Source organism: Anser brachyrhynchus (genome assembly GCF_964034855.1).
Source record: "Anser brachyrhynchus genome assembly, chromosome: 8".
NCBI lineage: Eukaryota > Metazoa > Chordata > Aves > Anseriformes > Anatidae > Anser > Anser brachyrhynchus.
In genome coordinates this window covers 6,442,564-6,468,372 of record NC_137702.1, presented here as the reverse complement: position 1 = coordinate 6,468,372, position 25,809 = coordinate 6,442,564, and the positions used below count along the sequence as shown (strand labels likewise).

General features: G+C 37.2%; 1 protein-coding gene across 4 annotated transcripts in view; it reads right to left on the bottom strand.

The window, feature by feature from the left end:
- TUT4 (terminal uridylyl transferase 4) overlaps window positions 1-25,809 on the bottom strand; it is a 47,014-nt gene that overhangs the window by 20,239 nt on the left and 966 nt on the right. For 2 of the 4 annotated variants that reach the window (XM_080603268.1, XM_080603269.1), the window contains exons 1-12: window positions 19,279-25,792; window positions 16,873-17,548; window positions 14,946-15,109; window positions 11,308-11,424; window positions 8,896-9,073; window positions 5,605-5,693; window positions 4,545-4,596; window positions 3,701-3,770; window positions 2,463-2,589; window positions 1,279-1,398; window positions 704-925; window positions 379-553 (exon numbers count right to left, since the gene is read on the bottom strand). In XM_080603268.1, the coding sequence (XP_080459394.1) occupies window positions 379-553; window positions 704-925; window positions 1,279-1,398; window positions 2,463-2,589; window positions 3,701-3,770; window positions 4,545-4,596; window positions 5,605-5,693; window positions 8,896-9,073; window positions 11,308-11,424; window positions 14,946-15,109; window positions 16,873-17,548; window positions 19,279-19,320 (2,032 nt within the window). In that variant the 5' untranslated portion in view covers window positions 19,321-25,792. Of the gene's footprint in view, window positions 1-378; window positions 554-703; window positions 926-1,278; window positions 1,399-2,462; window positions 2,590-3,700; window positions 3,771-4,544; window positions 4,597-5,604; window positions 5,694-8,895; window positions 9,074-11,307; window positions 11,425-14,945; window positions 15,110-16,872; window positions 17,549-19,278; window positions 25,793-25,809 lie in introns of those variants that run through there. The other 2 variants (XM_080603266.1, XM_080603267.1) reach the window with 2 other exon arrangements.

Below are 25,809 nucleotides of genomic sequence, written 5' to 3'. Positions count from 1 at the left end.
GGTTTTGGAAATGCATGTAGAGATGCCAAAAATTCATAATATGGGAATTATCAAACAGGAAAAAAATATCTGTTTACAGAATTAATGGTTTACAGAATTAAATACATGGAGATAAGAACAGAATGGCAAGAAACAGTGAGAAAAATTTACACGTTTTTCAAGGACTAGAATTGCAAAAAGTAATGCTATAGAGAAAATTGGTCTGTAAACAGTCTAAACAGTTGACAAAATATACCAAAAAAAGAAAACAAACAAACTTTCCTCTCCAATATCATTTAATTTATTGTCCAGATATGCTGTGCCAGACCTGTTAAGTACAGGTTATGTAAAGATAGTAATGCATGATGACTACAGAACTAGAAAAAGGTATTATCCTACCTTCAATGGCTATTCGCCTTTTAGGCCAGTTCTTGTTCTCTCTGGTTAAGAGTTCTTCTACCCGTATGCTGATGACATATTCTTCCAAAGCAAATTCCAGTGTGTAAAACTTCAACAGTTCTAACCACAGTTGCCCCAGTGAAACTTGGTGAGGGGTTTTGAATGCTAAGAGTGACTGAAATAGACAGATAAGAACACTCAGCTGCACTAAAAAAATACAAATTCTTTTTTTTTTTCCTGGTTCCATCCAGTATTGATGTTTAAAGATCAAAAATAGGACTAGGACACAGAATATGATTTCAGCGAAACAAAACCATTGACTTACATTGCCGTGTTTCTCCTTTGTATTATTTTGGCTGTCCACTTCTGAGCTGGTTACCTTCTTACCACCACCTTTTTGTTGTTCAACTTTAGTTTTACCTTCTGCTCCAACTGAGTTTTTTGCTGAACCATTTGTTGATGGTTTGTACTCCCACCGTACAAATTCCTCTTCTTCTATACCTTTCAGTTGGTGGTCATCTGGCTTCTTTGAATCAAAGCCTTCAATCTAACAACAATTAGAGTAGTTCTGAAACAAGACTGTATCTAACATATACAACCAAAAGTTTTCACCAAAAGTAACAGTGACATTTGTAATATTTATCCCCATCAAGAATAACTGATGACAGAAAAGTAAATTAAAAAACAAAGTATTTCCCCTTCCTCCAAAATACAGCTTAGTACAACTGCACAGGCTATAGCAGCTGCCTTTAGGCATCACCTGTATGAGGATTAAATACCAGTATGTTCTATTTACAAATTTCTTAAGCAAACTGGTTCTGCGTATTTTACGACCTTACAGAAATTATTGAGATTATTTCAATGTTAACAGTAGGGTTAATGTATTATCAAAACACTTACCCAATTACCCAAATAGGATGGTAAAATAGGTGGTTTTCTTTGCTGAAGAAAAAATATCACCATTAAGGCAAAGGAATATGAAGGAATTCCACCTTCAGCTTGACAGTCAATGTGGCAGAGCTATAAGAGAATAAAACCATTACTTTTCTGGTACAACATGCAGCATTTCAATTTAAAATATATCATAAACACACACAAACATTTTAGTATTTATCTCACATAATTTCTTAAGCCAAACAGAAAACCCTTTATCTCAAAAACTTCAGTTAATAATGTATTTCATTTTGTTTTAGAAATGCAGAGAGAAAATGGTAAAGCAGTAAAATCAATTCTCAGTCATCAATTGTTCATCTGTGATCTAGATCATAATACAACACACCAATTTTCTTGTGGTATTAGCCACAATTAAAAGCACGGATCAGTCAGGCCATGTATAAAGAAAACGCAAGTTAGAATAACTCATACAGTCTTAGTTACACTAATTTATTTTCTATTAATTTCCTTAGTTTCTTCCCATTTTGTGATTTTAGGGCACATTTATGTTCCTATCTAGAATTCCAGTCAACTGCCAGGTACTTGCTATTGTGCAGTAGGTATCTCATATATGGAGATTTTATGCATCTGGTTGTAATCTGATATTGATCTTCCCCATGGGAACTCACGAGACATGTAATGTACGTATCAGATATCAAATAGTTTTTCTTCGTAGTTTCTATTGCTGTTTCTTTAAATATTAAAGCAGATATTTTTGTAAAAACACCTTGCTAAATCATACAACAATAATAGCATTTAAAAAGTCATTTTTTTTGATAAAGTCAAGACATTTTAAGTATGGCCTGACAGCAATTTCAGTATTCCATTTCATGGCAGTTACTGCTACCTCAACAGCAGTGAGTTTGTAAGACCTGTTTGTTCTGCTGAGCTGGTTTTTAAGGAAAATTAACCATTTTTAACAAACCAAAACACTAGCTCGCCAACAGAATAGTGGGAGCTCCAGAAACATATATAACTTCACACCAAAATCTTCAGTCTCATTCTGGCCTGTTGAGGTAACAGAGGTGAACTAGTGGTACAAAGTTCTTTTCTGCAAATACATTCGTGGTATATTATACATTACACTGTACACAGTACTTAAAAAAGAGGAAATAAACATATTTAAATATCCTCAATGTTTATAAACTTACTCTAGCCCAGTAGCGGAAAGCCAAAACCAAGGGGATGAGGACAGGCTCCAGTTTACCAAGTGCAGCCAGAAGGTCAGTTGTAAGGCAAGCCACATCATTTCTAGCACTTACTTTACATGTCAAACCACTGTAATTACAAATGCAAGACAGAAAAACAAACAAAAAACAGTTATCTCCTCAAGTACCCAAATATTTCCTTGGGGGTGTGTGGGAAGAATCATTTCCACCATACTAAAAACATTCATTAAGGTGTGTCCCTATGAAAGATCCCGATCTTTTAAACAAAAGCTACAGAATATAATGCAATTTTCTTTACTCTTAACTCATCAGTTGAATCTGGAACTTACAGAAGTCCATTACGTGTAAAAATAAAAAATGTCATTACAGTACAGCTAAAAATACAGAAGAATTTGCTCTGAGATTAAGTTCTGCCATTACTTAATTGTGCAGTCTTACACAACTCACAAACTCCACATACATCTTCCACGCACTAAATAAACACAGAAAACCAGGTCAGCTTTGTATAAGTGTTGGTAAGTCCACAGAATAGCTTGTCTAAACACTTTTTGTTTTGATTCTCAAAATAATTATTTCTATTCTCTTAGTACTTAAAAGGTACTCATATCATCTACAAACACAGAAAAATATACGCCCATTCTTGTTGCGTTTAACTCCCCAGAATATGCTTCTGGTCAGTCAAAACAACGTGAACATCATTCAACAACTACATTTCATTTTGTAGGTTGCTACTGCTTAGGAATTTACGAGACTGACATATGACGTGTCTTTACTGACAACGTGAATCTTATAGATTCTTTTCAAACAGTTGGATTATCTAATGGCAGAAACTTTAAATATTAAATATTAATATTGAATTTAAAATATTAAATTTAAATATTAAATTTAAAATATTACATTTAAATAAACTTTAATATTAAATGTTTAAATATTGAATTTAAATATTTAAAATAAACTGAGACCCATTCAGTTGCATTTCCCTTAACTACAAGTAGAAATTGTATTTTGAGACTCCTACAACTAATGAGATCTATGTATCTTGTCTAGTGACACATGAACATAGCTAAGCTTTTTTTCTAGATTTTATTTTTGTTATGAGCAATTCCCTTTTGACGTGAACGTTAGCTAACGCTTCTCATCAAGAGTGCACACAAGCAGCTGATATGAACAAGCATAGTAGAAAGTGGAATCTCATTAAAATCCTTTTCATTGACACATACCTTTTAACATCTTTGCAAAAGACAACAGGAACTTTGGCATGAAAATCTGACTCCACATCTGAGTAGACAGCTAAGCAAGGAGAAAAAAACATTAGATATAGAAGTTGTTCATAGTTCTCCCAATTGTGTCTTCAAAATTTAACATTACATTTATACCAAACATTTACAGAAAATTCAAATTAAGTGCTGCATTTCTAACCACTAAGTATTATTTTCTGGTTACTTTTACTCCTTTCAAATATCATACAGTCAGTAGGAAAAAAAAGAAGAAAAATCCCTGTCAGGAAACTGAGCTGGTATCTCTTTTAGAACCTGTTCTGTCCTTCCAAGATTTAAAAGGCACAAAGCAGAATCTCTTGATAAACCACCAGGACAGTTTGAGAACTGCTTGTGGAGCTGATCTATTATACATTGTCTAAAGAATCAAAAATGCAATGTTACTTGTGTCACCTGGCTCAAGACAACTGGCTAGATAACCTCCTGACAGAACAAAGTTCCAGAAGTCTTGTAATAGTTCCCACTGATGTTTATATACAAGCGGAAAGTGGCTGCCGAGTTTACTGCTTGGAATTTCTCTTATAAAGTGAAAATGTTTGAGATACCAGGTAAAAAAGTATTACTGCTAATTCTGACAGTCCAAAATGGCTGGACTACCTGGGAGGCCATCCTCCTGCTGCACTTACACAAGCACTGATGGTCATAAAGATCCCACTCATAAAAACAATTCAGGTAATTTGGTTGAAAATATTTTTTTAATAAAGTTTACTAAAAAGTTAAGCATAAAAACAAGTGAATAGCAATTGGAATTTTAATTAAATAGGAACAAGATGCATCTAAGACTCACCACTGTTCTTCAAGATTTCAAGCACCTGTATCAGAACATCTGGTTGACTCATCTAAAATGACAAAATTTTAACAGTTTACTTTATTCAGACTAACCTATTTGACACTTGATTTCAAACTATTTCAGTTGCACAGTTAGTGACAATGTTTTATATGCCATATAGTAACAACGTCAAAACATGCCACTAGAAATGCGCAACTACGAAGTATTTGATGTCAGAACTTTCTTTCCCAATGTTTTTTTAAAAGTTAACATTTTAAATGAGTTTTCTTTTCTCGCAGAAATCAACTATAACTATTGAAGTGGTGTTTCAAAGATACACTGTAAAGTGTTCAAAGAAAACTAAGAATTAGCACCATTTCTAAGCTTCTGTGAGGCGACACGATACGCTCCACAAACACTTCTTTGAAAAAGGCTTCATTTTATTTCCTAACTGCCATATCATTGCAAAATTTTATGTGTAAATATGCATCCAGATCCACAACACATACTGGCCAAGAGCAAGTTCAGCAGTTGTGTCTATAACATGAATGTGATGCTAATACCACATACTAAACATGAACCAACAATTTCAACATTTAAACGCAAGTTATATTGCTCTGCAGGATTTCTGTACCACAGTGAACTGTAACCTGGGATATGGCATCCACTTCTAATTGTCTAAAACATCAAAAGAAAGTTGTCACTGTCAGATGAACCTTTGAAAAAAAGAAAGGGACAGGACCTAAAGACCTACGAGATTCTGCTGTCTGAATCCTGAGCACATAAAAGCACACTTAGCTGGAGGCAACTATTTTCATATTGCCTCAATGCTTCTTCAACAAATTTTTAAAAGGGCAAGCATAAGAACTTGCAAAACACAGAGTTAAAGTTATCTAGTAAAAAATGGAACACTTTATCACTTGATTCATAGCACACCTGACTCAAATCAAAGATTATACACTTCATGCTGTTCTAAAAACAGTAGGTCCCAACAGAAGATTAAGGCAATGCAGTAGAAATAAATGGTGATGGACTCAATTAAAAAAAAAGTTTAAGTTAAAACAAGATATCTACTCACCTTAGGGGGGAATTTGATATCAATGTTAACATCGCTGGTTTTAAAAGCGAATCGAGTTAAACAGGAGCCATACATCCTCAGTGAACAGTCTGGAAGACAGAGAAAATCATTTATAATTATTAGCTAGGGAAAAAATATTTTTTAATGGCGATACTCTAACTCCCAAGTGGTACTATCAGATTAATAAATATTGAACCACTTTCTCATTCCTGTGAAGTCTAGTCATTTCTATAGCACAGCATCACAGGAAAACTAATAATTCAAATAGTATTACCAAATGTCTAAAATTTTTCAAGTTATTTTGAAATAATTTTGCAATGCAGCCTGTAGATTTAGTTTTTAATGAAACTAACTATAAACTTACAATAAGTGTCACCATCTCAGTGCAATATTTTACTTTTTTTTTGTTAATAATGTGATTTTACAGGAGCAGTTAGCCAGTTATAAAGTTCTTTGCTGCCTCATACACTTTTGTCAAATATTTTTATACAAACTACAAACTCTGCCAATGACATTAGCAAGTTTCTATGCACAATTCACTATGAAACATGCATGTAAAACATAACTTTGATATAATTCAAGCCAGAGTACCCATTTAACAGTATTTTTGTAGTTAATACAGTTCCTTACCTGCAATGATATATAACAAACCTAGTCTAAACTAATTAGAAAGTAACTATTCAGTAATGATACAATGAAAAATGTCATTCCACTCCATAAACAATAATTTATCCCACTTCATGAATCAATTTACATAGATTAAAACTTTCCTGTAATGTATATATATTAAGGCTCTGACGTATTTATGCAAGCTGAAAATTAAGATAATTCTCAACCCCTTCCAAATCACTTATCATTCGGGGCAGTGAGGAGGGGTCTCAGAACCCCTCACAGGGATTCTCACCACAGAATGGCGGAGGTCGAAAGGAGGCCCTCTAGTTCAGCCTCCTGCTCACACAGTCATCCTGAGCAGGATGCCCAGGACTGTGTCCAGTTGGGTTTTAAATATCTCCAAAAAAAGGAGACTTCACAACTTCTCTAAGCAACTTGTTCCAGTGTTCAACCAGCCTCACAGCAAAGAGGTTTTTTCTTGCATTTTTTCATATTGTTTTTATTTGTGTTCTGATCAAATACTTTGAAAGAGAACCACCATAAAATAATTCGTAAGAGAAAATAAACCTTACAAATATACAGCTTCAAAGAAACGTTTGTCTGTTTTACACTGTGTGGAAACCACTTCTCTCAGAATGAATCTGTATACAGTAACTATATAAATAAGCAATCCCCTGTAACTGCTTCCTACAGATTTTCATAGCAGTAGGAATTTTTGCATAGTTCTATCATGACTTCAACCATGAGAAAATCATGTCAGAACATCCCATGTTTACTACACCATACATGAATTGATTTTTTTCTTAATTTACAACTTCTGAAAACACATTCACTAAAACACTATAGGCTTTAAAAGGGGAAATAAGTTGCCACTCACTGCTACAGACACACCGCTCCACATCAACGCATCACTCCAAACAATTCAGCCAGCTGAATGATAACAGTACAGTAATCTTCACAATTATTTACAAAAATACTGATCTTTTCCTTTGCTTTCTCTTACATTAAAATACTATCAGAGGAAAACTCAATAGTGTGTCAGAAGAGAAATCTGTACTAGGCGCCACATATGGCAATACCACAATGCAAACACATTTAGCCAAGTCCTACCCTACAAACCCTACTTTTATTGAGCATTCTTATGTTTAAAAATATATTACATAGAGCTCCTAAAACTAAGGCTGATCATCCTACAGCAAAGAAAGAAAAAAAAAATATCCTTCCCACTCCAGTATTTTTACAAAGCAAAGTGGAAAAAGTAAGGTATTTCTAAAATAAATAGAAAGGCAGAAAATCAACCCAGTTTTAATACAGATTAAATGAAAAGTTGGATTTTTTTTTCCTGTCAATGCCATTATTACTTTGTTCCATTCAGATTCACTGAAAAGCAAACCATTGATCATATAATGTCAACATTATGGCAGCTCCAAAAATCAGCTCTCAAATTTCCAGCATATCAATTGCACTATAGAAGATGATGGGAAATCAATGCAAAGAAGCAAGTGTCACAGTTTATTTTGCCTGTATGTACATTTAGGTTACTTTATTTTACAACAGTACTATTAATTAAATTTGAATGTTTAATGTGTTCTAGTAAAGTAACACACTCCACATCTGAAGGGGAAAAAAATTAACTTATCCAGACAATTTTTAGGAATTTTATTGACCCACTGAAGACATAAATGTGACTAAACATTATACCTATCCAGACGGTTGTTTAAATTATTATTTTTATTATCATAAAGCATTTGATCAAGAAAAGGGCAGATGAGGTATGATATTTATATATAGTTAAGTAAATGTAGTATTTTGACCTTTTTAAGAGAACTCTAGAATTCAAGGGACTTTTGGAAGCACCAGTTGACCTCTCAGTGCACCTCCTTCCATTTACTGCCCACTAGTTATAAATATACAGAAGAAGAAATACTTGTTAAACAATAACCTTTGCTGACCTGAATGACTTGTTTTAATGAACAGTTACTGATTAGTACCTGTACATATTTCAGATCATAATTAAATACTGAAAATGTCCTGTATGCTTACCAAAACCACTGAGATCTATTTTTTATTTTTTTTAAAGCACAGATTTGGGCGGGGGGGGAGTGAGGTGGGGAAAAGAGTCTGAAAGATACCACAAGCAACTTAGGGACTGGTAGGAAAAAAAGATACATATTCTTTTCATCTGACTTCAAGCGTCTTCTCATTTTTTCCCTCCTAACCCCCTGCATCATTCATGCTAGCATAATTAAGTGCATTTGAAAAAAAAAGTCACATTAAAAGCCACAGACAAGTATACCTAACTGCTAAGTTAGATATAGGTGGAAAGATTTGTAGCACTAGAGCCTGAGGAAGATCCTCAGTGGTTGAGGCTTTAAACATGACCTGGAAGGAAGTATTTGGTGTTCTGGAAATTTCCAGTCTTCATCAAAAATCATGACGTTAAAGAGGATCGATAGCTTCAATAAACACACACCAGAAAGAAGCAAAGATAAGGACAACCATATTTTCCTCCTTTTGTAGATTTGTTAGCTTTTTTTAAATCAACTGCCAGTCAGTATTAAAATGCCTATATATATTAATATCATATGATATAAAGATACTTTAACCTCAAATGTATTAATTCACCATTAACAAAAAGAACAATTTTCACCTAGAGAAAATGGAGGATACTATGGATACCTGGTAAGGGCTGTTGAATAATTTTCTCCATCTCGTTTACAATTTCTTGACGAATTCTGAAGTCATCATCTGATATGCCTTGTTCATTTGCTGCCTCAATGAGTGTAAAACTCAGAGCAGCCAACTGTGCAGAAGAAGGGGGTGGGAGGGCACGCAGCTCATTTTCTTCTTGTTTTTCCTGAATAATTGTTGGATGATAAAAGTAAAAACTGATATTTTAAGAGAAAAGGTTACGTCGTAGTATTGCATGCTATGTATCAATGTATGTATCTCATAGTACTGCATGATATGTAAGCAATGCATCGTTTGCTGTTTGTGTTCTATCTACATGGGGTCCTGACCAAACATTTTCAAAGGTAGGAACTCCGCCCAGCCTAACTGGCACATGCAGTAGTGCAGCTCACAAATGACAGTAGATGCTCAGTGTTTAAAAGAGAACATGTCTCACAGCTGGCAACTGGGGAAGAAATCTGGTGTGCTACATTCCTGAACCACATTTTCTGACAGTTCTGAAACAGAAATCATACAAGGAAATAAAAAGCTGTAACTGTTCCTACATAATAAAAGTAACTGAGTTGAAAAAGATTTTCTAGAATTACACAGATTTTATGAGTGGATTGTATCTGAAAGAAAGGTATCAGTGGCAAAAAATATATTCTTAGCTCCAAGAAACTTTTAAGTAGTTGAATCTCCTCCCACTGATGCCTAAACAGCCAGTGCTAGAAAGTGCTGGTTTTAGTACATCAAATTAAAATTAATTTTAATCCAACGCAATAAATGTGTCAGATACATCAAGTCATTTAGGGACAAGTGAAACAATCATTTGTTTCACAAATTCATCAACTAAACAAAATCTGACTGACAACAGAAATAAATAATAACCAGAAAATATTTATGCACTAAGACAACACAACAGTCCAGTATGAAAATGTTTGATTAGCACTAGGTTTCATCTATCAACTCTTCTTTTCTCACTTGAACAAATTCAGCATAAGAAAGAATATGCACATTTTTAAAAGCAAGTGGTTTTTTGTTTTTATGTTTTTGTTTTTAATGTCACTGCTTTATGTTTTTTCTTGATTGAGGAATGACAATTGCTACAAAGCTTATCTGACACTCCTACATCTAATAATTTGAGCTCTAATTAGGTATATTTTATGATATAACATTAGACAGTTACACACCACTTGCTACTGCAATGTGGTGTACAACATACAACTATCTGAAGACAAGTGTTAAGAACTGAAACCACTCCCTGTTCTCTAGCATTTCCATTCAGTGGTAAAGAAACCTCATTTCTCAATTTTTGTTTCCATACCCAGATGCAAAGCACGGTAGAAAAGTGTTTCCATATCAAATGTGGGGATGGTCTGTTGCCATTATTATTTAGTTGTTTATTTTTTCCCTGGTGCAAGTTAGCAGCCAGCAAGAAAACCAAAATCCCTTTCAACTAGTAACTGAACATAAAAACAAAAGTGTTCCTTTACAAGATTCTTAGGATTTACAGCATTCAGTTTTCCAGATGATGACTTGCACATTTAAGAGAATTAGAGCATTAATTACAAACAAGTTTGGTAAGAAATGCATGGAAACAAGAATAATATACTAAACTTTGGGAAACAGGTGTAGGAACATTATTTAAGCCACCTGAAACACAAGACTCCATGTATTTGTGAATTTGTAGCTCTATCAGCATTTACAAAAATGGGTTGGCATGAAAATCTGTGCGTCATTTTATGCATGTAACATTTCTTAAAACAACACAAACAGTAACAACAGAGTATCTAATAAGGAAACCAATTGTCTTTTTTTGTTGAAAACCTTAGAACTGTACAGATATTTTCATATCAAACCCATATGTAACCCCAGAGAGATGATGAGTGACATCTCAGGAAATGAATCCCTCTCTGCTTTAGCTCTCTTTCTTTCGTCTAGACATACCATCCCCTCTGCTTACCCATCCTAGAAAGGATAGGGATAAAACCTAACAAGTCAGACAAAAAAGAAAAAAAACAGAAAAACACACACACACACAAAACCACAAAAAAATCCCAACCCCAACTCCAGCCCCTGGAGGTCTTGCTACCAGTGATATTCCTTTTGAAAGAAATGGAAGAACTAAATACGTTTCTCACCTAAGCTACCTTGCCTTGTGTTACTAAGTGTGATGAACTGCCCACTACTCAGAGACACTAATTCAGAAGCAATGACCAAAAATGTTCTTTCCTCTCTGTCTGGACAGATATCAAGCCCTTCCTCTCAAACAGAAAAGGAGCAACAGAGATCCGTGGATCTCTGCTCAGCACACACAAACTTTCACCTAAACGAAGATGACCAAAGAGAACATACCATTAACAAAAAAACCTTTAAAAAACAGAAAAAATCATTCATAATTTTTATTTGTTAACTTACCATTATATTTTTCTTATGACGCTTTTCTTTAATATGCTTGTGAGCTCCCTGGATATTTTCAATGTGAACTAAGCAGAGCTTGCATAGATACTGACAGTTGGTGTATTCTGGGGAGCGCTGGGGAAAAATGGCCATAGATTAAAAGAAAATGTTTCTGCCAATCGTGTCTGAAAAACTCAACTGTTTGAATAACAAATTCTATTTAACAATTATGTAACATTTGTAATGTCAAGGTGCTTTGCAAACATTAACTAATCTTCAGAAAACACGGTGGAAATGGATTTTTACCCATATGACACGTGGGGAGTGTGAAGAAAGGAAATGAGATGAGTTGGACATTACACTTCTCAGTAGATTTTAGTGATGCAAGATTAAGACTGAAGAGTTTATGCCTCTTAAGGCTGAACTAGAGGCCAGTAAGCCATTCCCTTGTCAGCTCAAGCTTTTAATAACTATGGATTTATTAAATCTCAGCATCTATCCGCCTTTCTCTGATGAGAAAATGGGAAGTATTCATCACATTATCTACTATACATGTTATGACAGATGGTGTTGTTGTTTGGCTAGCATATTCAGAGCGTGCTGTGCAAGTACTGCATTTTTTTTTCTATTTAAAAGGGTTCAGCTGGCCAACAGGGAGGAAGATAGCCAGTTTCTGACTTACTGATGACTATACTCTGGATAAGGTGGGATCCTCTGACAAGAGATAAGATTATTCCATTTTGAGTAACAATTTGTTATGCTCAGCATTTTGGATGGACAGGCTGGGAGAGACAGAGTACCCAAATGGGGAGCTGAAGCCCGAGAGACCCGAGAGTCTGCAAGAAGCAGCTGAGCAGACAAGCCTTAAGAGACAATGGAAAAAAAAATCATCACATTCTTCGGGTCGAAGAGGGCACAATGTGGAGTTTTTCAACCAGGAAAACACTGAGAACTACAAGATCAAAAGGCAGAAAGGACAGTCTCTGCAAAGATGGGGTGTTGTTCTCAAAATTCTACTTTAATCTGTCTCATCCTGCAGTTATGTTTTCTTACTCTAATAAAACACAGCTATAGGAAACCTTTTGGTATGTTCACATCAAAGACCAAGAGGGACAGTTCTTCCTTGTGTCGCTCTTGAATGGGCCCCAAAGAAATGCCTTTGTTTTCCTGCAGACTTGTTAGGGTTTTTCTAATAATTGCTATCAGTTATAATGAGGAGAGAGGAAAAAACACCTACTTAGAATTTTCATCTTAATTCTAATATATCCATATTTACTAATTCTGAGAAGTATACTAAAAACACCAGCTGTTTAAACAGTGACATAACAATGAATGAGCAGAGAACGCTTATTTCTTACACCGAAGACCTAAACCACTGCTGAACTTGGGCAAGTTTTTCCATATACTGAATATATCTTTTGCTTTTGGGAAAAAAAAAAAAATGAAGGCCTGAGTCTCCAACTACAGATCAATTTACAGTAACACTGTCATGACACTTAGTAAGTCTCTTCATCCTTACTTTTTATGAGATTGTTACCTAATAAAACGAAATTAAACACCTATTTGGAATACAACCTACAGTTACATTTATCTAGCTCAAGTATTCAATAGCTGGTAACTGAAGCAGATCAAAAATAAATACTTTAACACTCTTCTAAAACTATCAGCAAAAACAGTATTAAAAATGATTGGATATTTCTTTCCTACACTGATCTGTAGTATTATGCCAACAGATATTATTGCCAGAAAGGTTGAATCATGCAATGTTTTTTATTTTGCCTCTGTAATAAAGACAATTTTCATCATCTAGCTATGCATAAGAGCAATGAAAGAATGAGAAACAAACAATAAAAAACCCACATACTAATATTTGAGTAAATCAGATGCCTTAGAAGAAGCCAGGTCTGGTGAAGTTTGTGCTTGGCTATTCACAGTGCTAATCCACCTCAGAGCCAGCTAGATTTTAATGGGAAGGTTCCAGATCACTAGAAAAGAAAAACCTCGAGACTATCTTTAAAATGCTAGAGAGGATGAACCAAAGAATTACAGGCCAGTCAGTAGGAGTGTCCGGAAAAACACTGTAATAAATAAGTTATTAATAAGCATATAGGAAAAAAGTGGGTCATAGGTGCTATAAACAAACTGTACTAAACCAATTTCAGGGTTGCCTTTCTAAAAGAAAATCATAGAGCTCGAAGAAACAGCAGATGTTGCATCTTGAATTTTACAACGTTTTTGTCACTTGACAGTACCATTCTAAAAAGGAGACTGTAAATACTATCTAAATAAAGAACAATAAGGTGAGAATGAAGCTGCTCAGAAAACTGTCCTCAGAGCACACATCCTTAGAGTGGTTCACCACCAGTCTAAACGTGTGTGCCAAATAGTTTTCAACAGGGTCCTTCTGGGGTGAGAATCTTTCATATTTTTGTTAAAGATCTACGAAATGCAATACAGTGTATGTTGACTACACATGAGAAAGACACGATTGGGAGAGACTACAGACTTTGTAAGACAATAATAATTCAGTGATCACAACAAATGAGAGAAATGGAATAAGTAACTTGCAATTAAATAGTATCAAAGCAAAGTATTGCTCCTCCTCCTTAGATACTGTCAACTGCAAGAAATACAGGGCAGGGAACACCTGGTTGGACATTTCTTAAGAAAAGGATGTGGGGAGCTGGTCAAGCTACAAACCAGACCAGATGATTTTGGACCAGATGATCTGGGAGGTCTTTTCCAACCTTAACGATTCTAAGCCAAAATCCTATTGCTACTAAAAAAAAAAAAAAAAAAAACACATATCGTAAACGCAATGTTGTATTTCAGATAGATGAAACCAGCTTTCTTCTTTATATGTAAGACTTCAGCTGAAAGGCCGTGTCCATTTTTGGATACCACAGTTACATGGACCAGGTGGTGAAAGCCCAGAAAAAAGCAACAGGAATGAAACATAACTAAAAAAATTCCTATGACCAAAGAACAACTAGGGAGTCTTAAGAAGACATGCCTTCAGGGAGATATAATGTAATGATCTTCAAAAAGAAGGTATAAAGTAATGATCTTCAAATGTATAGAAAATTGCTGAAGAAAGTTAGATCTTAGGACAGCATACAAAGGATTAAAATGCTCCAAGAGACACTTAGGTTAGACATCAAGAAAAAACTTCTGAGTTACACCTATAATGACATCAAAATTTGCTTCACTGGAGATTACTAAAACAGCTTAGAAAGCGTTTTTAAGGTTTTGTCTTCAATAGAGGTGATTTGTACTGGTAAAAGGGTGATATACTGAAGATATAATGAAGTTCCTTTCAATCCTATAACCAGAGTTTCCAGGTAACTGGACTTCCTAGAAAACCTTAGATAAGTATAAAACTGAAAACCTTTAGATCTGCACAATTTTTAAAAAATACTGTTCTATAAACATGCCGTGTGCCAAAAAAAGGCACAGTAAATTTTCAGTCTGTATATTCTGTCACAGTGAATGACAAGTCAACTACTACGGTTAGTATCACTAAAGAGATTCACCATAAAGAAGAGAGAAACAGAGGCAACAGGCTACAGTGGAAATACCACCCAACCTGAAATATGGTGATGACAGTGAAAGAAGACATCCATTTTCTTTTTTAGCTGACAAATAACTCAACCTACTTTTTCAAGTCGGGAGATATAATCTCTTTCCAGACGCTCTTCAGCTTGTTTCAATCCCAGTTGCTGTTCAGCTGTCAGATTAGATTCACCAATAACAGCCGTGTTTTCTAAATAGTCAGCTTCCAAGGTATGTTCTTTAGTTGATTCAGAATTCTTTATTTTACCTAGAGAAAGAAACAGTCATTTTCTTCAGAGGAAAGTAAAGGGTAGAGTACAGAAGCCAAAGCAGTTAAGAGCATCTCATTAAGAAGCCAGACACAAACTGGAACTATATTCTAGGGTTGGTTTTTTGTCCAAAGTCTGACCATCTGACCAAAATCACCTCAGACATTAGAAACTTTCCAGTATGTTAACCAATATTTTGGAGAGACTTCAAAGACCATTGTACTACTAAGCACACTCTCAAAAAGAGAAGAAAAAAACAAACAAGGTAGATTTGTTCTGTATTTCAGTCCTAACTTCATAATCTCTACGAAGTTCGTTTAGGCAAAAAAGATTTTTTTGTTATGCAGAACAGAGAACACGAGATCCCAATGCTATACTTAACAGACATAAAAATACTAGCTCGTTTTTTCTTTTTTCACCCAATACATTTTGCTACGGAAACAGTCAGAAAATCACTTTAAAGACACTCATCCAAACGACCTTACAACGCCAGTTACCAGATATTTCAACCACTCGGGTCAGAAGACTGTTGGAGTTGCACCTGAACAGGCCGTGACACCTTGCCACCAAGGGCTAGCAACCATGGAGCTCTGGAACGCTGCTACTCACAAACACACACCAGTCAATTCCAAAAGTCCAGTTCCTCCAGATGCCTATGAGTTGTTCATAGCTCATTAAGCTCTACAAACATCTTCATCTTAAATTCTTCCAGTAGTGTTTGCATCACCAAAGGTGAGAGGGTTTCCTCTCCACCCTTTTATTTTTTTATTTTTTATTTTTTTTTTACATACAAGATCTTTACACCCTCCACCTCCCTGACTAACTAGGAATAAAAAACGTGAGCAAGTTTTCAAGTCCTGGTTTGTCAGTGACAGATGGTCCCTACAGCACATGATGGCAGTCTACAAAGAGCTGGCTGATCAGAGGACACTGCCATTTCAACTTGTTTTTCCTGTTAAGTTTTTTTTATAAGCATAGCTAAAAAAAAAAATACACTTTAATATTTTCCCTTGTATTGCCCCACAAGCCACTGCTGTAGCTGTTGCAGTAGTGGGAAATATTTCAAGTAGAAGCTCTGCACTCTGACACTGCAGTTGTAAAGCAGTATTTTATTAGAAAATACTGTGTTCTGAAGAAGCGTGACTAAGTCTGTTATGAGGAGCTAACTTGAAACGAGACAAATCCTGATCCAGATATTTAATTTTGAAATTGAAAAAGACACAAAAATTGAACACTCATAAGGGTAACCACTGATGGATGGGAAGCATTCCACAGCTCCCTAAATTAAACAGCCATCTGCCAAACCATCTTTTAAGCATTTTTAGTAATAAAAAGAATGTAACAACCTCAGAAAAAAGGTAAATATTTTTCTCATACCTATAAAAAATATTTTCTTGCAGATTTTTTCTTCTGCTCTTTCTGAAAAGCAGGAATATCTGGCATTTCCATAAATGGCAGTGATATTATCAAAGGTTCTCCCCCAGCCCAAGACATTACATTTCCAAAAGTGCCTGAAACCCACGCATTCTAAGTCTCTTGCTAAGACATTTAGGTCTTAGGCAGAAGAAAAAGGGACAGCTATTACCATAATCTCTTATGCCCTATGTAATATGCTTATATTAATAATGTTCTCTGTAAATGCAGTCAGCAACTTACTATATGTGAAAAAAATATACCAATAGAAACATTTCAAAGCCCATTTCAGATTGTTAACAATTTTACCAGAACAAAAACGAGTAAAGCAGTGCTGAATAATACTCACTGAAGTCATCAGGCTTCTGTTCCAGTTTTCTTTGATCTGAAGCAGTCTTACCAGGATCACCAGTTTGATCAACACTAGTCTCCAACGTATGAACTCCCAGTGGATTTTCCAACACCAGTTTCCCTTTCTGAGTAGCTGTTAAGGTTTCCGTACTGACCCCATTCCCTGAAACATGGGAGCCTGGAAAATTTTCTCCCACTTGTTGAGCTTTTGTTTGTTTCAGGCTTTCCATTGCTGATGATATATTAGAATTTTTTTTTGCTTTTCCATGACTTCGATCCTGAATGTTTGATACCGTATCTTTAGTTCCAGGATTACAACTATTAACTTTGCATGATTTATTTTCTCCTTGTTTTTCAGGAAAAACATCATTTTGTTTACTTTTTTTGCTGTTGTTCCCACTTGGAGAACTTCTCCCAATATCCTTCACAGATTTGTCATTTCTATTATGTTTATAATTTTGATTATTTGTAACTTTGACTGCTTTGCCTTCCTCACAGACAAGACGGACAGACTTCCTTGGGTCATGATTTCCATTCTTTGAGCTCTTGGCCTCTTCCATTATAGTGAAGACCTGCTTCTCCAGTCTCTTGAGACCACTTGAAGTGCAATTCTTCAGTAATTTAAAGTTGATTTTAAATCCACTGTGCAGGCAAGGATCGTGGCTGATTGTCTGCTGAAGAAATGATACACATTTGTAAACTGAAGGGAAAATACCAAAGCTCTACATAGGAAACATTAAAATAAGCGCCTCTAAAGAGAAGTGAAACTCCTAATGGTTATAGAGGAAGCATGTTCCCCCCTACAGGGGGGAATATTCATACGTGAATATTCATAACACATTCCATATTAAAATAAAACTCATGAAAATTTTATAAACTTTACTTCTGTTTAAAAGAGGGGGCAATATGAAGAAACAAAAAAATGGCAGAATGTGGTAAAAAACACTGTGATTAAACTGCCAACAGCTTGCTTTTTTCTTTCCTTCCTATTTTTGGCTTTAGGAAAAAAATATAAAAAAACAACATATCTGCAACTACACTGAAAATTTGAAAAAATAACACATCTAAAAAATACAATAAAACACACTGCTCAAGAAAGCTAATTCATTCCAGCATACCAGCTCCATTTTGTTAACTGAAAAAATATTTAGTGATATAAAACTATTGGGAATAAATCTGACATCTGACCTACCACCTACCTCCACAGATACTTAAGCACAACATTTAACACATACAATTCTCACACGTTAATTGCCACCAATTAAGTAAGATTTTCATTAGTCAAAAAAACAGAAGCAGTAGATATTTTGTTTAGCTGCAGTTTACCTCGACTTATCTAAACCTCTGTCCTTTAAGTGGTATATTATCTGAGTTTTGTTTTGGAGACAACTCAAAGATTGGTGTTCCAATGGGAAGCTAAGCATGAATAATGGAACCTGTTTTTAAGGAATTACACTCACTTATGTAGAAAACGAAGAAAAAGAATCTGTAGCAAGAGCCTGGATTCTTTTCTTTTTAAACAACCTTCAGATAGCAATAAAAAAATGAGAATGATGTATTAGACACAAAATAAAATCAATTTTGTACAACTATAGCAAGATTTGGAATTCTGGAACAGAGTTTCTCTCCTTCCTGTCCACCTACATACTTAGCAGTTTGAAACCCAGAAATTTCCATGGATCACGCTTTTGAGAAACTATCCAAATAAGTAGCTTATCATTTAGCAAAGGAATAACAAAAAAATCCATGGATTACAACAATTAGGAGTAAAACAATGTACTTTCGTACTTAAAAAAGGAAATAACAAAAGAATCAGATTAAAATGTCTGCTAAAAATCTAATTTTTCTGAATATCATCAATATAAAGCACAGTAATTTTTTTTTCAGGCTATATAATGCAGCTACTATCTCTCACTTTGGAGAGACACAAGCCAGGAAATACTTCAGGATGCAAACCACATACTAAAAATGGATAGCTTAAGCCTCTGTTGATATCACCGAAAATATGCACTATATTTCAGAAAAATTAAAAACAAAACCAAAAGCAAAACCAAGAATTGTTATGAAGTTAATGACAGCATCAGAGCATTTAATAAGAAATCTTGAAAAAGGAAAAAAAATCTATACTAGTACATCCATTCCAACAGCTTGCCATTTTAGGTCACAAAGTCACGTATTTAATATTACAACTGTTCTCTATCGAACACTGATTATTACATCCAGCTCACACTTCTAGACGAAAAATCAAAGACCAAAAATCCAGAAGATTAAGTAGTATTTGCCTTTGGATTGCAGCTGGCCTTTCCCACAGCAATTCCTATTAGCCCAGCACCAGAAATGTCCGCCCACCCACACCGGTGTCATTCCAGCCTGGGTGCAGTGAGAAGGACCCAGGTAGGCTCACCGTACTCGTGTGCCTGACCACCTGTTGGAAGCGTTGCTCCATCCCCTATAGATGTCACAGCTACATGCAGCACACTGCTGTCTGCCAACAATCCGCTGCTCTCCTGCGAAGATTTTTTTGTAATGGAAACAAGAGAAAATGCAGGGGAAGACTTTTCAAATTCTAAACTCCTCCTTACGCTTTAGCTGCTCATTTTCGGGGTGGGGAGCACGGCGAAGGAAGGCAGATGGCAGTTCCACTTTCGTTTCTGACACCCACACCACCATTCGACCCTGGACTAGAGCACACCCAGGCCACACTTTTGCGTTAGCTGCAGGTTGGCACCAGCCCTGATGGAGCAAGAAGCCATTTTTCCAGCCCCAGCTCCTTACTCCCAATCCTCGGGCGCTCCCTCGAGCACTTCTGCAGCCCAGTCCAGCTGGACTTCACGCTGGCACCAGGGAGGAGCAGCAGCAGCAGGGGGGCACAGCAAAGCAGCACAAGTGCCCTGGAACAACAACAACTGGCAGGAAGGCCAGCTTGAAGTTACCATAAAAACGTGGCATTGGAGCAAAAGGAGAGCTTCATTTAGCTCTGCTTCTTCTAACTGTCAAGTCGTTAAGTTCGGATCATAAAAGAAGGCTTTTTTTTTTTCTTTTTTTTTTTTTTTAAAATCCACAGAAATTCTACTCTGAACTCAAACAATTTGATCTCATCCATTCAATAAGAATATAGTTACACATTCAAGAAGAATATATAAGCTCTAATCAAATGCACAAACGTGACATACTTTCTATTAGCAGTTTCCTTAGATTTTTCCTGTCACATTTAAAACTACCTTTATAACTCAGCTAAGAAATTGAATACTATAATGCAGTTACACGTTGAGAGAGTGAGTGTAATCAAACGCAAGTAGTTAAGGTTAAAAAAAAACACAGAGCTATTCTTTATACCAAAGAAATTAAAATAAAGATCACTTAGGCAATTTAGTCAAGATTGTAACAAAAAAATAAGAGTTCCACATAAAATTCAGAATCTTAAATGCATGTGCAATAACGTTGTATTTAGGGTTAATTTTTTTTTTATTAATACCGAAATGATTTAGCAAATTAAAAATAATCTAAACTGCTTTAACACACTCAATATCAACCTCATTACCCAGCTCACAAAGAACTACAATATGAACCTATTAACAAAACTTAAACACTAAAAAGAAAATAGAGACCACTACTAAAAGCAAAACAGCCTAAAAAGGAGGTTTCCTCCTCTGCCAGATACCGGGCAGCCAGGTATTGGAGAGGGAAGAGAGGGAAACGGGAGGAGAGAAAGGAGTGCCTCCAAAAGGAGTAACACGGTTGGAAACACAATGCTGGAGCGGAGTGAATCACTGCTGAGGTGGCATCTTTTTAGAAACCTGGATGGCATGTCTTACTCACAAGCTCAGGCCCATACCAATTGCCAGACCTGGAATGAAAACTGAATTTTCTCCCAGGCGGGTTGGCAACAAAAGCAGAGTTTTTCATCTGCAATGTGGGGAAGGATTCACTTGCTGAAATCATTTCAGCGTATTCCTCAATGTCCTGGTGTTACAGGGGATTCGGTTTCCCTTTTTTTTCTCTGAATGCACGGTGCCAGTTACTCCTCTGAAATCTAGCTCAGTTCTTGGCACTCTGAAGAAAAATCATCTGGCTGGAATACAGCAGCTCGAGGTCAGACAACACATCATCCGACCTCAAATTCTGGAAAACGATTAAATCTATACACACCTACAACGATCAATTTTTAGGATGTTTAAAATCAGCTTAGATTTCTCTATCGTAGAATTCATTTCAGGCTCACAAAATGAAGGAGCGAGATTGTTTCACTTTCATTTCTGCCAGATTCTTTTGTTTCCTTGTTCTCTCAGACTACCATTACAAAATTCTGCATTTGAATTGCAAAAATTCACGGTAACACTTACAAAACAAAACCAATGAACAAAAAAACCAACACAAAAACTACTTTCAATAAGATACTTCGACCCATTTGCCCTGTTACTCCTTCATCCCAAGTTGTTCAACTGTATTTAATTCCTTTTAAAGCCCCACATCTTGGGTCAGATTTTGCCTTTTCAAAGGTGAAGACCAAGCGAAACTGTGAGCTCTTGCATGCTGAGTTGTGACAGGAAGCTCTTTCGCAAAGCACTTCTGTTTTAATCATTTCCTTGTTAGAAGATCTTTAAGGTCCCTTCCAACCCGGGCCATTCTTAGAAGCCGAACTAAAGATGCCTGGCTTCCTACCCACTCGTTTTCATGCTCCTCTGTCACATCACAGTCCTTTGGGCAGGTGGAGAAGATAGGCTGCAGCTCAAGGAACACCCGTGCTGTGTGGTCCTTTGCTTCTCCCTAAGAAGAAATGTAGAGATCCTTCCTCTACTGAGACATCTTTTTTCCCAGAAAACATACGGAAACTCAGCAATCTTCGGACATTATTTTAAGCCTGTTCTAAAATTCGGTCCCAACTGACTAAAATGTCCAAAAACATCTCCGAGAGTGGAGAAGAGCAACTAAAGGGAAACTGAGCAGCCTCATAAGTTTCGATTCCTCAGGGACAACTAGATTAAATATTAAGAGAGAAAGTACTATAAACACAACTGTTATCACCCTCTTTCTGTAAAGTATTCACTCCCTAGAGATAGAGGGACCTGTCTTTTTATCTGAGACCTGCTTTAATCCGTCCCATTAGACCGTCCCTTCAGCTCGAACCTCCCTGCCTTCCAGCAGCAAGGGGGGCGATAAACCTCAGCCTCCCCAGGCAGATTTCCAATACAGCCCGACTGAACCTCCAACCAAACTAAAATGAAATTCAACAAACAAAGGCCACAGCCAGAAACAAAAGGGAAGGCTGTCTTGTGCGCTCTGCTCATGTTGCAGCACAGGTAATGTCTCCTTCTGCAGACAGCCCTATCTGCCAGTGCGAAGGGGAGAGCCTCTTTTCGGGACTGGTTATAGCCTCAGGCCCCTTTCTGCATCTGAGAACTTACACAAGCTTCAATTCAAGCTTCTCCCTTGTCCTGTGCCAATTGCTTAAAAAAAATATGTTTATGTTTGCTTTATGATAAGCTACACGTAACTTAGTACAAACTGTTATCAGTCCCTGGTGTTTTTCCAAACTACTTAAAACTAAAACTATCAGAGATTACTGGCCACTAAAGCGCCTCAGGCTCCCCCAGCAGTAAACCCATAGGTATTCTTAGTAACAAACATGTAAGTGCTATACCGTGTCTCAGACCTTCCTGTTTCTAGAAGCGATAGGATTTAAGCTAATAACTATAATACTTCAAAAATCTATCGAGAAGGAAGCCAGCGCCACGCACGTAAAATTAAACACACAAAAAAACAGGGACACAGCTAGCCAGCACTCTGGCCCTAGCAAAGATACATAATGAAGTAGGAAGCTCTGATGTTAAACATGAGTGCAGAGGATTAAAAACTTCTAAGAAGGATTCGTTAGATAAACAACTTTGGATATAAAACTGTAACGAGGCTGTATCTGAATTAGGTAAGTATCATTTGTAACCGAAGTAACAGGAAAGGCCTTGCTTTATGCAAAGCTTAGCATTAATGTATCTAGGTATAATAACCATCCTACAATTAAGCCCTTAAACAAGCAGATATGCGAGACAGGAAATCCATACAGAACGTGCTCGATACGGGTTAGCTCCTATTTGCATCGACAGCCGTTGTGTTTCCTACAAGCTGGTCTGACTGACTGGGAAGGCAAGAAAGAGGTGTGTCACCAAGCAGCAAATGCCAAGGACTAATTTCTGAACCTACTAGTGCTGACCAATCCCACTCCAAACGGAGGAAAGCCACCCTCCCTCTGTTCCACCAGCTGTGTAATTACATTACTGTGTCCTCCCTTCCCTGTGTATTTCATATAAAGATACCTAATGCCTCAGAGTTTTGGGTCTGACCCCAATTTTACTGTACTAGTTGTTTAAACTTTTGAAAAACACCACCGTTTCGCAATCGGCTTAAGCTCTGAAGCCAAAAAAGGGGTACCACCTGCCTCAAATGTTGCTCTGTGTTGCAAGGTACATGCTGTAACCAGATCAGGAAACTGATCCAAGTTAGCTCTAACTTTTAAGAACAAACAACATTTGTACCAGTACAGGGTACAGGGTAGGAGGCTAGAGAGGAAAAAAAAAAAAAGGAAAAAAGAGGAAAAAAAGCAATACAGCACTACATAGGCGTAAGGCCTTTCAGAGGCTAAAGTAGCTTCTGGAGGCCTGAACTGATCATGAAGCTGGCTTAAATAGCAGCTACATATTTAAATTCTATCTATCCATCTTCTTCTTAAACTTCTGTTTCTCCTTGCTGTTTGTGCTCAATAAAAATACAACAGTGTGTATTTTTGGCATAGAACTTTATCTGGATCTTGTATTAACAGTGATCCTTCCACCCAAACCCTAATCCTTTAGGAGGACATCCTTTGCACTACCTCGTACCAGCTGCAAACTAGTTCACAAACCACAGCCAAAGCAAATGGATCCGTTACCACCAGCATCCTTAGGTCTGCTTTACTAGGATCCAGCACTTTCACTTCTGAAAGAAATACACTGGAAACTGTTACTTTAGAAAAGTTGTCAAAAATACACTCATATAGTTGGCACATGCGTTGATTCACAACCGTTTGTAACACTAAACTGATTCCAGACTCCCAAGTCAAGTTTTGCTGACACCAAAAACTGAAGTCTGAAAGTTACTTCTTGCTGGCAATGTTTCTTTTAGACAGCAACAGAAATAAAAATTAATTAAGTAATCTAGTAACATGTGATGCACTGTTTTTTTCCAAAGATTTACTAAAACATCAGAACCAAGGGTATAGTATGGGTACATACACATCTGTGTATGCAGCGCTGTTCAAAAGTAAAACATGAGATTCATATGCATTCTTACTAAACTTAGACAATGTGTTTTCAGTACTTCTGTGCTAAAAGAGTTACTGATCTATCACTTATGTACAATTAAACAACTTGTGATTATTATTGTACGCTGTTTGATAATGCGCCAAAAGCATCAGAAACGTTGACTTCCCCTGGATGGCTTCCATGCTGCAAATTAATCCAATAAGCAAAACGCAGAATCTGTCCTTCCATGAAAAAAATAAATACTCCGTACCAGTATTACGTTACCTCATCAAGATGAGGACAACAATTAAAGTTGATTTAGTAAAAACACTTCATAAAATGTAAAAGCAAGCACAACTAGAAAGCAGGATATACTCTCAGCTGAGCAAGATTTTGAACTGCCTTATCGATATGAATATACAAACCAAAACCGTGACAAGCAGATCCACAAGAAATTTAAGAGGAGCTCCCTAGGGATATCTTGCTTTCAAGTAGGACACAGGGAAATCCTTCTCCCCTTTGTCCCTGCAGCAGTAATTCCCTTCAGAGGAAGAAGCAGGCAAATGCCCTGTACCGTGTAGGTGCCCCGTGGCACCTTGCAATTTCTGTTCCTGCGCTAGGTGGGTAGGAGACAAAGTCCCAGCTGTTTTCTGTGCAAGGACAGAACACAGAAAGAACTTTCTGATCCCTCTCTGTGTATCCTCCAGGATCATATCCCAACACATATGTTCTGGGAAACTGTAATTTCATCCTAAAAATAATTTTATGCAGCGATTATCACTAAAGTCAGGTAGACAAAAGCTCACTACATAACTAATGGTTGAAAAGGAGACCTCTCACTCCTAATATAGCTTCTTCTGTCAGATACTGTAATTAAGTCATATTTCCATGTCTGGGTTACTTTTCTCGTCTCGGAAATAATTATGTCATAACTATCTGGGGTCAGACTGTCCAAAAGCACCTCCCCGAGCTGGGAACATAAGTCAAACAAAACCAACGTGTATCCTCTATTTTCAAGCAGATGCAGTGACCCTCAAAGGCAGGGCAAAGCATTCATGAAGCAAAGTGACGTGGGGGTGGCGTGAAAACCAAAAAGAATTAATGGATCCGCACGCAGATAAAACTATTGTTTCACATACCAGTCCCTCCCTAATACCTCAGCCTGAACCTGATTACATTGTTCCTCTGCGCCCTCACAGCTCATCCCCTTTGCTATTCCCACAAACAACCTTAACAGCAAGAAGGCCTCGGGGGCTGTGACACATTGAGCCAACTGGCACATCGCAGCGTCCTGCAGGAGCTGGAGCCTCGTTCAGCTCTCCCCGCACACGAGACGAGCCGACAAAAGAGCCACAGCCACCCGGGGGGAGGCAGCCCCCGGCGGCGCTGCGGGCACCCCGCGACGCCCAGAACCCCGAACCTCTCCCCTGGGCTAGCAGGAGGGGCCACGGCCGGGCTGGACGGGGGCCCAGCGGGCGAGGATGGCCCGGGACCCCCCCTCGCAGCCTTTCAGCGGCCGGCCGCAGGGCTGCGAGGCTTCGGCGGGCGGCGGGGCCGGGGCCGGGCGGGCTGAGGCCGGGGGCTCCGGGGGCTCCGCGGGCACCGTGCCCCCCGAGCCCGCCTCGCCCCGCCGCGCACGGGGGGAGAGGGGAAAGGGGAGA